The sequence below is a fragment of the Elephas maximus genome, chromosome 4 (assembly GCF_024166365.1).
Source record: "Elephas maximus indicus isolate mEleMax1 chromosome 4, mEleMax1 primary haplotype, whole genome shotgun sequence".
Classification (NCBI taxonomy): domain Eukaryota; kingdom Metazoa; phylum Chordata; class Mammalia; order Proboscidea; family Elephantidae; genus Elephas; species Elephas maximus.
In genome coordinates, this window is record NC_064822.1 from 188,634,674 (window position 1) to 188,649,113 (window position 14,440).

The window sequence follows — 14,440 nt, forward strand, 5'->3', positions numbered from 1 at the left end:
TGCAGTGGGTGTGCTCTCGGCTGCTAACTTAAAGGTCGAAAGTCGAATCCACCAGCTGCTCTTGGGAGAAAGATGGGGCCGTCTGCTTCCCTAAAGATTACAGCCTTGGAAACCCTGTGGGGCAGTTCTGCTCTGTCCTGTAGGGTCGCTGTGAGTCAGAATCGACTCACAGGGCAATGGGCTTTAGTACTGCACTGTGTGGGTACCATGTTTTGTGTATCCATTCATCCATTGATGGACACTGTGGTTGTTTCCACCCTTTGGGCGTTGTGAAAAGTGCTGCAGTGGACGTCGGTGTATAAGTTGCTGTTTGCGTTCCTGCCTTCTCTTCTGGGTTTATAAGTAGCCTTCCTTCCTTCTGTGTGTGTGGTGGGTTTGCTTTCCTGGGCAGCTGCTTGTGTTGACCAGGAAGCCGTTGGTAGTGAAGCTAGAAATAATATTTTGTGGTTAGCATTGTTCTATCATGTAAAGACAGCCCGGTCCTCCGGTAGCCTGACCCTCTGTGGCCTCCTCAGTGTCCCCTAAAGGGGACTGTTCTTCAAATTGCAAGTCATGGTGGCAGCCCGGCCTGTGACTGTACGTGAACGTTCTGTGTGTCCTCCTCTGCCGAGTGCCGGCGGCCACACACGCGTCTTCGGAATAGCGTGGAGTGTTTCTAAAGCCCCTCCAGCCTGTTTCTAAAGCCCCTCCAGCCGCCACCCTCGTGACCAGTGAGTTGTCTGGTACTTTCTTCCTTCCCATTTTTAGCAGACGTCAACCCGAGGCCAGCCCTGCGTTCCTTTCTGCTTTTTATCAGCGGTGTTGTTTTCACACGGAAGGGGTCACGGGGTGGCTGTTCGGCTTTCTCAGGATGGTGGGGGCACATTGATGTTAGAACAGTGGGTGACCGAGCGTCCTTTGCTATCCTGCCTGCTGTGCCCCACATGGACTTGGGGTCCAGCTTTTGGAACAAAGTGTGTTGGGCCCCTTGATGGGTCATGTGTGTCTTGGGGCCAGAAGAATGGTGTGTTGGAACTTTTTCAGGGACACGTTCAATTAAGATTTTTTTGTGGGGGGAGGTATCAGATACGTTGGATTTCTCTTTTATGATCTTTGGGTTCCGTCTGGCCCTTTGAACTGGAGTGTTCTTGGCCGGGGCCTGGCTTTTCTGCAGTCACCACTGGGTAAGAGATTTGTTCTCTCTTTCTTTGGGGAACAGCAGACAGCAGAAGGAACTTTGCACTGGGCAGGCCTGGGGTGAGCCCAGCTCTGCCATTATTAGCTCTGATTTTGACGGTTGACATATCTCTCCATACAGCTCGATACAGTCCTGGGCACTGTTCCAGCCTCTCCCTGTGCTGTGCCCCATGCAGTCCTCATAACTTTATTTTAGAGTTGAGGACACTGGAGCCCAGAGAGGTCAAGTAACCTGCACAAGGTCACATAGCGAATGGGAACAGCAGCCTGGCTCCCCAGTTTGTGCTCTTAACCTCTGCTCCAAGGCTGTCTCCCAGAAGCTGCTGGAGATCCGGCAAGATGGTGGTTATTCACAGGCTCTCTGGTTCCTAGTGCCAGGAAGCCCCCCACCAACGCACCTTCCCTTCCTTGGTGGAGTAAAGAACGCACACTTTGACGGGGCGGGGGGTTCTGCCTGGTGTACCCTTAAAGAAAGGACTCCTGTGTGCAGGTTGGCCAATGAACGAATTGCAAACCCTCCCCTCAAGGAGCTTCCAGGCTGAGTTTACTTTGAGCTTCACATTCTTCAGAGCAGGCGTTTTGTAGCTTTGTAGCCTTTTCCAGAGGCGACGCCAGTGGACCAAGGACCAGCTTAAGGAAATCACATGCGGAAGGCTATTAGCGCACTTGCTTTCTCCACAGCAGATTTTCAGAGACAATAAGTCTTACATCAAAGGCAAAAAAATAAAAGCGGCTGAAGCAGGCAAAGTGGCTCTTCCCCTGGAGAATGGATAGAAATCGATACGGCTCGGGTGGAGGCTGATGGAGGGGAGACCCTGCCTGCCCCTGCCCGCCCCTACCTGACCCACCTTTGTTCTTCTCCTTTCTAATCTACTGGCCTCATTCTCTCCCCCAGGGGTCACACTCTGACTCCTGAAGATGGAGCCTTGCCTGGCTTGGTCTTGCCCTCCTGGCCCTAGACCCCAGACCAGCACCCCCTACCGCAGACCCCTGTGCAGGGTGGGAGATGGAGTCACTTTAAAGGGTCCTGGGCCCAGGGGCATCCCAGCAGTGTTTCCCTGAGGCTGTCCTGGGCCCAGTGCAGCTGGGGGATTAGCTCAAGCTTGTCCTGATTTGGGGGGTATCCTGGAACAGGAACGTTCACCACCTGCAGAAGGCAGGGAGGAGGGAAGCCCTGAGAAGAACATCCCTCCAGAAGGGAGGAAGCAGGTGAGCAACTGCAAGCTGGCCCAGGGGCCGCCTCCCTCCCTTGGGGGCCCCCAGCCACGCCTAGCCGCTGGCCCCCACTTGCTGAGCATCCCCCGAGAGCCTCCTAGGGCCTGTCCTGAGGTGGGCGTTTTGAATGCTGTCTCATTCCATCCTCAGCCCTGGAGGGGACATGGCTGTGGTGCACGTTTCATTCAGTTATTCAGCTGCCGTCCTTTGAGGGCCTACTGTGTTTTCTGTGCCAGACCACAGGCTGACTCTGCAGGCACTCAGGGCCCTGCACTCGGGGTCATGTTCACTGGGCACAGACGGTAAGCTGTAAACAAGCACTAGACTATGCCGACTTCTGGGCCGGAAGGAAGCGGGGTGCTGGGACAGGACCACCGTCTTAGTTGCCTAGTGCTGCTGCAGCAGAAACACCACAAGGGGGTGGCTTTAACGAACGGACGTTTATTTTCTCACAGTTTACCAAAAACCAAACTCGTTGCCGTTGAGCCAACTCTGACTCGGAGCAACCCTATAGGACCGAGTAGAGCTGCCCCACAGGGTTTCCAAGGTGCTGTCGGTGGATTAGAACTGCCGACCTTTTAGTTAGCAGCCAGGTGCCACCAGCAGCCTGAATTCAGGGCACCTGCTCTGGTGGTTGGCTGGGCCCTAGGGGAAGGCTTTCGCTCTCTGTTGGCTCTGGGCGAAGGTCCTTGTCCCTTCTCAGCTTCCGTTCCTGCTCCTTGCAGGTCTCCGGGTGGAATCAGTCTTCCCGTTGGTCCTTGCTTGCTTCTCTGCCTGAGCCACTCCTTTTGTGTCTCAGAAGTGGTGGGTTTAAGGCACGCCCTACAGCAACAGGCCCTCATTAACGTAACAAGGAAAGCCTTATTCCCAGATGGGGTTACAGCCCCGTGTATGTGTTGTTGTCACAGTCGTTGTTGTGTGCAGTGGATTCGGACTCATGGCGACCCCACATGACAGAGTAGAACTGCCCCATAGGGTTTTCTTGGCTGTAATCTTTTTTTTTCTTTTTTTAACTGTGCTTTAGATGAAGGCGTACAGAATAAACTAGCTTCTCATTAAATGGTTGGTACACATATTGTTTTATGACATTGATTAACAACTCCACGACGTGACAACACTCTCCCTTCTCAGCCTTGGGTCCCCTAGGTTTCCTGTCCCCTCCTGCCTTGACTGTAATCCTTATGGAAGCAGATCGCCAAGTCTTTCTCCCTTGGAGCCAGGGGGTAGGTTTGAACTGAAGACCTTTTGGTGAGCAGCCTAGCACTTAACTGTTGGGCCACCCCAGCTCCTTCACAGGTAAAGAAACAAACAAACGAAAAACCAAACCCGTTGCTGTCGAGTGAACTTCAACTCATAGCAACCCTATAGGACAGACTAGAACTGCCACCCGGGGTTTCCCAGGAGCAGCTGGTGGGTTTGAACTGCCGACTTCCTTTTTTTTATTTCTTATTTTTATTGTGCTTAAAGTGAAAGTTTACAAATCAAGTCAATCTCTCATACAAAACTTTTTATACACGTTGCTATATACTCCTAGTTGCTCTCCTGCCAATGAGATAGCATGCTCATCTCTCGCCTCTATTTTCGTGTCCATTCAGCCAACTTCTGGCCCCCTCTGCCTTCCCATCTCCCCTCCAGACAGGAGCTGCCCACGTAGTCTCATGTGTCTACTTGATCCAAGAAGCTCACTCACCAGTATCATTTTCTATCCCATAGTCCAGTCCAATCCCTGTCTGAAGAATTGGCTTTGGGGATGGTTCCTGTCTTGGGCTAACAGAAGGTCTGGGGACCATGACCTCCGGGGTCCTTCTAGTCTCAGACCATTAAGTCTGGTCTTATGAGAATTTGGGGTCTGCATCCCACTGCTCTCCTGCTCCCTCAGGGGTTCCCTGTTGTGTTCCCTGTCAGGGCAGTCATTGGTTCTAGCCGGGCACCATCTAATTCTTCTGGTCTCAGGCTGACGTAGTCTCTGGTTTATGTGAACTGCTGACTTACTGGTTAGCAGCCGAGCTCTTAACCACTGGGCCACTAGTGCTCCTACTTTACAGGTATAGGGGTTAGGATTTACGACACACATTTTGGCGGGATACAATTCAACAGTCACCGGGGGGACATTTGGGGTGGGGGGTCTGTATTTGGGGGGTAAGGAAGCATGAGAAGGAGCCAGTCACCTGCAGCTGGTCACCTCCAGCAGAGGACAGCTCCCTGGCGGCCTCGGAAGGAGCAGACATTTGAGCAGCATGACCGTTCTGTTGTCCATTCTGTTGTCCACACGGCCAGCTGGGCTGACAGGGCCTCAGTTGACCCCTGTAGCATGTGGCCCCTTGGGCTGTGGTCAGTGGAACCTCTGAGCAGCAAGCAGCTGTCCAGGTTGCACACCGTGTTGGTTGCACATGTGGCTGGCTTTGCTACTGTCTCTACCTGGCCCCTAGCTGTCACAGCCGGCAGCTCCTGGGGCCTACCCGGGCCCTCAGCGTCCTCACCTGCCACTGCCTGGCGCTTCCCCAGGAAGGGAGGTGCTCCCCTTCTCATCCATCTGTGGTCACCCTGCCTCTCCCCAAGCTGTGGTGCCAGGGCAGATGTGCACCCAGGAGAAGCAGGAGAGGAGCAGCAGAGGGTGCCCGGTTTCCTGCCACAAGGTCCTTTTGTTTATCGTGGCCTGTGTGCTCTGGGACAGGGTGTGCCATAGCCGGTATGCCTGCCCCTGAGTCCAGTCGATGACTTGGCCAAATGGGCTGGCATTTCTATTTGTTGTGACTTGGAAGGTGACCTTGAGGATGGGCCTGTGGACCCTGTGGGCATTTGAAAATGGCTGGGCTGCTCCTCAGAACCTGGAAGGCCACCTGGGAGGATGGTGACATCTGTCAGACCTGGGAGGTGTCAGGTGTCTCAGGGACAAAGGGACATGCCAAGCTTCAGGCCAGGGAGAAGCTCGAAGGGGGCGGCTGTGGCGGAAAAGGCCAGGCCGTGAGCACCTCCCTAGCTCCTCCCTGTGAGCCCATTAAATAGCCAGGGTGAGGAGACACTCTGTAGAGGGTCACAGAAAAAGAGGAAGACCTTTAAAGAGACCGATTAGCACAGTGGCTGCAACAGTAGGCTCAAGTATAGCGACGATTGTGAGGATGGTGCAGGACTGGGCAGTGTATCATTCTTTTATGCATAAGGTCATTCTGAGTCAGAACTGACTGGACAGCACCTAACAACCACAACAAGGAGATGGGGTAGGTGCCTTTGAGCCTGGCTCCCTGCCTGAGGCTGCTGTGCTGGTCCAGCTCAGAAACCCTGTTCTTTGTGCACACAAAAGAGTTATTTGTTTTAGTGTGTGTGTCACGAGCCTCAGCATCAAGAGAGCAATCTGTGGTGGCCTGGGGGAGAGCTGTGCTTTTATCCACAGAGTCGACCAGACTCGGCCTGTGTGTGTGGAGGTCAAACTCGGCCTGTGTGTGTAGGGGCCAGACTCGGCCTGTGTGTGTGGGCCAGACTCGGCCTGTGTGTGTGGAGGCCAGACTCGGCCTGTGTGTGTGGGCCAGACTCGGCCTGTGTGTGTGGAGGCCAGACTCGGCCTGTGTGTGTCGGGGCCAGACTCGGCCGTGTGTGTGGGGGCCAGACTCGGCCTGTGTGTGTGGAGGCCAGACTCGGCCTGTGTATGTGGGTCAGACTCAGCCTGTGTGTGTGGGCCAAACTCGGCCTGTGTGTGTGGGCCAGACCTAACCTGCGTATGTGGGCCAAACTCGGCCTGTGTGTGTGGGCCAGACTTGGCCTGTGTGAGGGTCAGACTCAACCTGTGTGTGTGGGCCAGACTCGGCCTGTGCGTGGGCCAGGCTCGGCCTGTGTGAGGGCCAGGCTTGGCCTATGTGTGTGGGTCAGACTCGGCCTGTGTGTGTGTGTCAGACTCGGCCTGTGCATGGGCCAGGCTCGGCCTGTGTGTGTGGGTCAGACTCGGCCTGTGTGTAGGGGTCAGACTCGGCCTGTGCATGGGCCAGGCTCGGCCTGTGCGTGGGGCAGGCTCGGCCTGTGTGTGTGGGCCAGACTTGGGCCTGTGTGTGGGCCAGACCCAACCTACATATGATATGTGGGCCAAACTTGGCCTGTGTGTGGGGGCCAGACTCGGCCTGTGTGTGTGGGTCAGACTCGGCCTGTGTGTGGGCCAGGCTCGGCCTGTGTGTGGGGGTCAGACTCGGCCTGTGTGTGTGGGTCAGACTCGGTCTGTATGTGGGCCAGACACAACCTGCGTATGTGAGCCAAACTCGGCCTGTGTGTGTGGGCCAGACTTGGCCTGTGTGTGGGTCAGACTCGGCCTTTGTGTGGGCCAGGCTCGGCCTATGTGTGTGGGCCAGGCTCGGCCTGTGTGTGTGGGTCAGACTCAGTCTGTGTGTGCGGGCCAGGCTCGGCCTGTGTGTGCGGGTCAGACTCGGCCTGTGTGTGCAGGTCAGACTCGGCCTGTGCGTGGGCCAGGCTCGGCCTGTGTGTGGGCCAGGCTCGGCCTGTGTGTGTGGGCCAGACTTGGGCCTGTGTGTGGGCCAGGCTCAGCCTGTGTGTGGGCCAGACCCAACCTGTGTATGTGGGCCAAACTCGGCCTGTGTGTGTGGGCCAGACTTGGCCTGTGTGAGGGTCAGACTCAACCTGTGTGTGTGGGCCAGGCTCAGCCTGTGTGTGTGGGTCAGACTCAGTCTGTGTGTGCGGGCCAGGCTCGGCCTGTGTGTGTGGGTCAGACTCGGCCTGTGTGTGCAGGTCAGACTCGGCCTGTGTGTGGGCCAGGCTCGGCCTATGTGTGTGGGCCAGACTCGGCCTGTGTGTGGGCCAGACCCAACCTGCTTATGTGGGCCAAATTCAGCCTGTGTGTGTGGGCCAGACTTGGGCCTGTGTGTGGGCCAGGCTCAGCCTGTGTGTGGGCCAGACCCAACCTGCTTATGTGGGCCAAATTCGGCCTGTGTGTGTGGGCCAGACTTGGCCTATGTGAGGGTCAGACTCAACCTGTGTGTGTGGGCCAGACTCGGCCTGTGCGTGGGCCAGACCCAACCTGCTTATGTGGGCCAAATTCGTCCTGTGTGTGTGGGCCAGACTTGGCCTATGTGAGAGTCAGACTCAACCTGTGTGTGTGGGCCAGACTCGGCCTGTGCGTGTGGGCCAGACTCGGCCTGTGTGGGGGTCAGACTCGGCCTGTGTGTGTGGGTCAGACTCGGCCTGTGCATGGGCCAGGCTCAGCCTGTATATGTGGGCCAGACTTGGGCCTATGTATGTGGGCCAGACTTGGGCCTGTGTATGTGGGCCAGGCTCGGCCTGTGTGAGAGCCAGAGTTGGCCTGTGTATGTGCTTGATGCTTATTTTGCTTGCCTGACTGAGGCGGGGCAGGTCACTGTTGTATTGTTGGGCACGTGGCCCAGGGCCTGGCATGTTCCTTCGGTGGCACAAACAGTTAACACACTCAGCTGCTAACCGAAAGGTTGACTATTGAATCCACCCAGCAGTGCCTTGGGAGAAAGGCCTGGCGATCTACTTCTGAAAAATTAGTCTCTGAAAACCCTGCAGAGCGTAGTTCTACTCTGACACACATGGGGGCGCCAGGAGTTGGAATCGACTGGGTGACAGCTGGCTTGGTTCAGCACAGAGTAGGTGCTCAGTAAAGGCTGGCTTGGTCAATGAGCGTCCCAGGACTTCTGAAATGACATGGCGTAGCTGGGGCCGTCTGAGGCTGTATTGGTTTCTTCTCACTTCTGTAACAAATTAGCACAACTGCAGCGTCTCAGACAACACAAATTTATTCCCTTATAGTTCTGGAGGTGAGAAGGCCTGAAGTGAAGGTGTGGGCAGGGCTGCATTCCCTCTGGAAGCTCTATGGGCAAAGCCATATCCTTACCTTTTCCAGCTTCTACAGGCCGCCTACATTCCTTGGCTCATGACCCTGTCCTTCGTCTTCCAAGTTGGCAGCACAACATTTTCCCACCTCTCTCTGCTTCTGTCCTCACATGGCCTTCTCCCCTGGAGCTGACTCTCCTGCCTCCTCCCGTAAGGACTCCTGGGCTTACATGGGGCCAGGATAAGCTCCCACCTCAAGATCCTTCATGAAATCACACCTGCAGCATCCCTTCTGCCATGTGAAGTCACTCCATAGGTTCCAGGGATGGGGACATGGGCATCTCGAGGGGACCGTCATTCACTCGAACACAGAGATCCAAAAAAGAGTGAAGATAGGTCAGGTGAGTTCCAAAAAAAAAAAAAAAAATACCAGAAAGGAATATTAGAGGTCCTGGATACTCATCCATTAATTTCTGAATTCACAAGTGTTTATGGGGTACCCGCACCAGGCTAGGTGCTGTGCTGGGAGCTGGGAGGTTTGTGAACAAAGCAGGCCACACGTCTGTCCTTACCAACTTGTGCAGACAGGACCCCAGTAATAACACAAGTGCACACGGACAAACTGTGATGAAGGAAAAGGAGAGGGCACGAGGGGGCCCTGACCTCTTTTGGGGGCGGGAAGGGGCTCTCCCTGTGCCTTTCGCTCCTGTCCCTCCTTCGGTGCTTTCTCCCCGGGACCCCTGCGGGCCATGAAGGCCTTTTGATGTTGTTGAAATTCAGGGATAGATGGAGCTGTGTTTGGTTGAAATGCTGTGTCGCCTCTTCGAGTTTCCAGAGCTGCCAGGACAAGGGGTGGCTGCTGGCTTCAAGCACCTCCCCTGCTGCCAGCTCCTGGAGGGAGCCCGTCTCGTCTCCCAGCAGCCAGATTCTGTCCCGTCTCGCTTGTACAGGTGGAGGCAGGACACTAGAGGGCGCTGTCCCTCCGGTGTTTTCCACCTGCAGTTCCCTCTGGCAGAGCCCGTCTGGGTCAGGTGCACAGTAGGGCCCATTTTTTAATGACTTAATGATTTAATCGTCGTTTTTCTCAGCAGAGTGCATTTGGGCTTTACTGATCGGATCAATGAATACAAGTTCTCCCGTGCAGGAGCCGGCTGAACTTGCTTTGAGCTTTCTTTTCTAGACTTGTTTTCTCCCACTGTTATTTCTCTTTTCTCATTATCAAGTGCATTTCTCTAGTGCTGTGTTACCGCCTCGCTCACCCTTTGCTGGAAGTGATCAGCGGATTCTGCGGCCTCCCCACCTCGGGCGGAGGGGGTGAGGGTGGGGGTGGCACGCGGCACAGCTTGCTGGCACACGGCCGGGCTCGGAGGGGCCGATGGTGTCGGCGTTTTGATAATTGTGAATTGCTGTGGGGTTTCACACCCCGCCCCCACCTTCTGCTTCTAGATTATTTCCCCCTTATCATTAACTAGATTTTTAGCACCAACGATTAAAATCACTTTGAAGAACGCAGTAAACACCATCATGATTGACTGGTAGGAACACACCATCCAAAAATCACGGAGGCCAAGCGCTCGCATCAGAGTAATTGGCAGTGTAATAACTGGCCCAGCTGTTTTGGGGGGCAGAGGTGCTTGGCTTCAGGAACATGTGCCCAGCTGTGATCACCGAACCAAAAAAAAAAAAACCCCAGACCAGTTGCCCTCGAGTCGACCCTGACTCATGACGACCCGATGTGTGTCAGAGTAGAACTGGGTTCGACGGGGCTGTCAGTGGCTGATTTTTCAGAAGTAGGTTACCAGGCCTTTCTTCTGAGGCACCTCTCGGGGACTTGAACCTCCAACCTTTTAAGTGTGTTAACTGTCTGCACCACCTTTTGGACATAAACCCCTAAAACAAAACCAAACTTGTTGCCGTGGGGTCGACTCTGACTCCTGGTGACCCCGTGCATGTCAGGGTAGAGCAGTGCTCCATGGGGTTTTCGATGTGTCGGTTGGGTGGCTGTTTCATCGTCCCAGTTCTTTCAGAATCTCTGAGTGTACGTGGCGGCCCCTTCAGTCGCCAGAACAGCTACTGGATGAGGCCGCTCTGCGCCTCGGCACCCCGGGTAAGGGAGGCTCTGGGGACTCAGGCTTGATTAGGCTCCGTTCCAATGAGCGATCTTGGAGGTGTCCCTTCCTCACACACAGGCTGAGCAGGGCATGACCTCTGCCCTCTAGGATTTTATTACCTACCGGTAGGCAAACACCCAGCACCCCTGGGTTGTAAACTTGGCGAGGCCCGGGGCTGGGGCTGCGTGTTCTCTGCTGTGCCTCCTGGCCTTGCGAGGTACGTGGAGCTCTGTGTGGGCTTATTGAGTGATGACCCCAAGCTATGGGAACGGCCCTGCAACCCCAGCGGGTGCCGGTGAGTGGGGACGGGAAGGGGGAGGTACCCAGCATTTATAGAGCAGCTACTTCTCAACCTACACCAATGTCTTAGTTCCCTAGTGCTGCTGTAACAGAAATACCACAAGTGGGTGGCTGTAACGAACAGAATTATTTTCTCACAGTTTAGGAGGCTAGAAGTCCTAATTCAGGGCACCGGCTCTAGGGGAAGGCTCTCTCTGTGTGGGCTCTGAGGGAAGACCCTTGTCTTTGCTGTCCTGTTCCTTGGTTCCTTGGTGATCTTCACGTGGCGAGTATCTTCCCTCCATCTGTGCTCCCTTCTCTGTGCCCAATCAGCTCTTTTTATATCTTACGGGTGATTGGTTTAAGCAACCCTACGCTGATATGTACAGTGTGTTAGCACGCCCTGGTGGCGCAGCGGTTAAACACTTGGCTGCTAACCAAAAGATTGGCATTTCGAATCTGCCAGCGGCTCCGTGGAAATCCCACGGGGGCAGTTCTACTCTTTCTTATAGACTCACCATGAGTCAGAATCGACTTTACAGCAACAGGTTTTCAGTTTTTGGAAACCCTAGTGGCATAGTGGTTGAGTTTGGCTGCTAACCAAAAGATTGGCAGTTCGATTCCACTAGGCGCTCCTTGGAAACCATACGGGGCAGTTCTACTCTGTCCTGTAGGGTCAGTATGAGTTAAAATTGACAGCAGTGGGTTTGGTTTGGTTTACACTGATACGGTCTCATTAATGTAACAAAGTCCTATTCCCAAATGGGATTGTATCCACAGGTATTAAAAAACAAACAACTAAAAACCATTGCCATCAAATAGAATTCCAACTCATAGCGACCCTATAGGACAGAGTAGAACTGCCCCGTAGGGTTTCTAAGGCTGAAAATCTTTATGGAAGCAGACTTCTACATCTTTCTCCCCAGGAGTAGCTGGTGGGTTCAAACTGCTGACTTTTTGGTTAGCAGTCGCGTGCTTAACCGCTTCGCCACCAGGGCTCCTATCCCACGGGCATGTTCTTATTGTTAGGTGCTGACGAGTCAGTTCCAACTCACAGCCACCCTTCGTACAGCAGAATGGAACACTGCCCCACCCTGCACCATCCTCAAAATTCTTCCGGTATTCGAGCCCGTTGTTCCAGCCACTGTGTCAGTCCATCCAGTTGAGGGTCTTTCTCTTTTTCGGTGACCATCTGCTTTACCAATCATGCTGTCCTTCTCCAGGGATTGGTCCCTCCTGGTAGCATGTCCAAAGGAGCATTCTGGCTGTACTTCTTCCCAGACAGATTTGTTCATTCTTTTGGCAGTCCATGGTATGTATATTCAGTATTCTTCGCCAACACCACAACTCAAAGGCATCAATTCTTCTTTGGTCTTCCTTATTCACTGTCCAGCTTTCACATGCATATGCAGCAAGAAAATACTATGGCTTGGATCAATCACACCTTAGTCCTCAAAGTGACATCTTTGCTTTTTAACACAGGTATCCAAAAGAAAAAAAAAAAAACGTTGCCATCGAGTCGATCTTGACTCATAGCGACCCTATAGGACAGAGTAGAACTGCCCCCACAGAGTTTTCAAGGGTCAGCTGGTAGATCCAAGAAGCCGTAGTTCTTAACCACCGTACCATCAGGGCTCCAACGCTGGTACAGGGATTAGTTAGGATTTACAACATATGTACTTGGGAGACACGATCTAAACCGTAACAATCACATTATTACACCAGTTGTCATGAGTTAGGTTCTGAATTAGGTCTACTGATCACTCCTTTCAGTGAAGAACTGTAGAAGACTTAGAGAGTTAGAACACTCTCAAGGTTACACAGCCTTTCTGTGATGACCCTCAAAGCCGTCAGGCCCTCCACCATCTGTCTGTCTGGCCCTGACCCTGGGCTAGGGGGGTTTGGAGGAGGGGAAGATGCATCTGGACAGGAACATGGAAGAGGGGCATTGGCAGGGGACTTGGGGAGTGAGGCGTGCTGGCTCACCTGGTGGCAGGTTCAGGATACGGTGCTGTCAGAGGTGGCTTGGTGCCAGCAAAGGCCAGGAGGTGAGAAGGTGCCCAGAGTGGCGCTGAGCTCTTCAGTGGGTCTGAGGCGTGGAGGGCTGGGGAGGCAGGGCTGGAGTCAGGGCTCAGCCAGAAGAGTGGGAGAAGGCTCTAGAAAGGTGGGCTGGACCAGATGGCAGGAAGCCCTAGAGGGCTTTGTTTTTGGAGGCCACGGAGGATGAAGACGGCTTGTGGGCAGCGCAGTCACCCAGTGGCTCCACGTTCTGGGCACCAAGTCATGAGATAACAGGGGAGGTGGACTGGAGGAGTGAAAAGAACAACCAGGACCCCAGACCCCTGGGCCGAGGCTAGCGTAGACGCCCTGGCCTAGCCCCTGAGGATTCTACTTACTGTATTCCGAGAGGTCAGCCGAATAAGTGAGCAACTTGGCTTCCGGTCTGCAAGAAGGACAGATCGCTGCTGCTTCTACACGATCAGAAGCCCTTTATGACCAGCCATCCGGTGGCCCCTCTGTGCCCTGGTTTCTGCTTTATATGGAAAACCTGACATTCAGTGTGCACCTGGAAATCTTTCATCCTATTCGCCTGCCCCGAGACAGTTCATCTTGCGGAGGCTCTAACATTTCTCTGCTCACCTGGGGATGAAGGGGAAGAAAAGCTCCGTCTTTCCGGGCCGAGTGAATTAGCCGTGTAACAAAACCAGTGCCGCTGCCGAAGGCAATCGGCTTCTGACCTTCAGCTTTTCTTATGTTTATATCTCACCCACTTTGGTAATCAAAGGACCTAGTTTTTCTGAAATGGGTAGCTCTTTTCCTGTCCCGATGGTCTATATTTTGGATACCTGCAGCAGGTGGCTGGTCCAGCAGCACAGGCCAGCAGGGGAGCTTCAGGATGTAGCTTCAGGGGCCGTTTGTTCCAGTCCGTGCGGAATTACAGCTCAGAACGTGTCCTCTGGCGTCTGCGCCCTGCACGTGACCACATCTGCTGTCATTGGGTTCTCGGTGACCCAGGACTGCCTGGCTAATGCAAGCCTTAATGGAAACCTGCTTTTTCCACCCAATTAAGTGGCTGGAGGTGGAATGTTTGGCAGCACGTTCTGTTCCCAGTTTCGACTTTATCTCTTTTACCTAAATTCTCTGCTTAGCTCCATCTTGCCTAAGTGAACACATTTATGGTCATTCCTTCATTCCACAAATATATTTTGAATTCTTATTTCACCTGCCAGGTTTTGTGCAGGATGCGAGCCTGTGGTTGTGAACAAGACCCGGCCTGTCTGTGCCCCTCGGTGTGAGCGGCATGGGACACCCCACAGCTACCCGGGGAAATGGGGTTTGTGGCTCCCATGTGTATAGGGCGCTCTTGGAGACCTGGGGGTGGGGAGGCCCGGGGGCTGGGGTGGAGTTAACCAGAAGAGGTGGGGGGCGGGGCTCCTGGCTGCTGCAACCCTTTAAAGTGCTTGGCTGCTCACTGAATGGTTGGAGGTTCAAGTCCACCCAGGGCACCTCAGAAGAGAGGTCTGGTGATCTACTTCCGAAAAATCAGCCCCTGAAAAGGCTACGGAGCACAGTTCTGCTCTGACACACATGGGGGCGCCATGAGTCGGAGTAGTCTTGACGGCAGCTGGTTAACTGCTTTAAGGTGAAGGGCATTTCAGGTGGCAGGGGTAGTTGGGGCCGAGGAGCAGAGGCAGGACAGAACATGGATGATTTGAGCGGCCTCATTGGGAGGTACGTGTGAAAGAGTGGGTGCTGCAGCTGGATGTGTAGGAAGGGTCAGCTCGTGAGAGATCTTTGAGCCCCACTGTTAAGGGTCTAGGTTTTACCTGGAGCTGGTCGGAGCTGTGGCAGTGCCCTACCCAGGG

At 54.2% G+C, this 14,440-nt stretch overlaps 1 protein-coding gene across 2 annotated transcripts in view; it reads left to right on the forward strand.

Annotated features, from left to right (window-relative positions):
* PARVB (parvin beta) overlaps positions 1–14,440 on the forward strand; it is a 156,758-nt gene that overhangs the window by 49,067 nt on the left and 93,251 nt on the right. The window contains exon 1 of one of the 2 annotated variants that reach the window (XM_049884620.1): positions 553–710. The exons of the other annotated variant lie outside the window; for it this stretch is intronic. Within the exon in view, the coding sequence (XP_049740577.1) occupies position 710 (1 nt within the window). The 5' untranslated portion in view covers positions 553–709. Of the gene's footprint in view, positions 1–552; positions 711–14,440 lie in introns of those variants that run through there. 2 annotated transcript variants of the gene reach the window in all.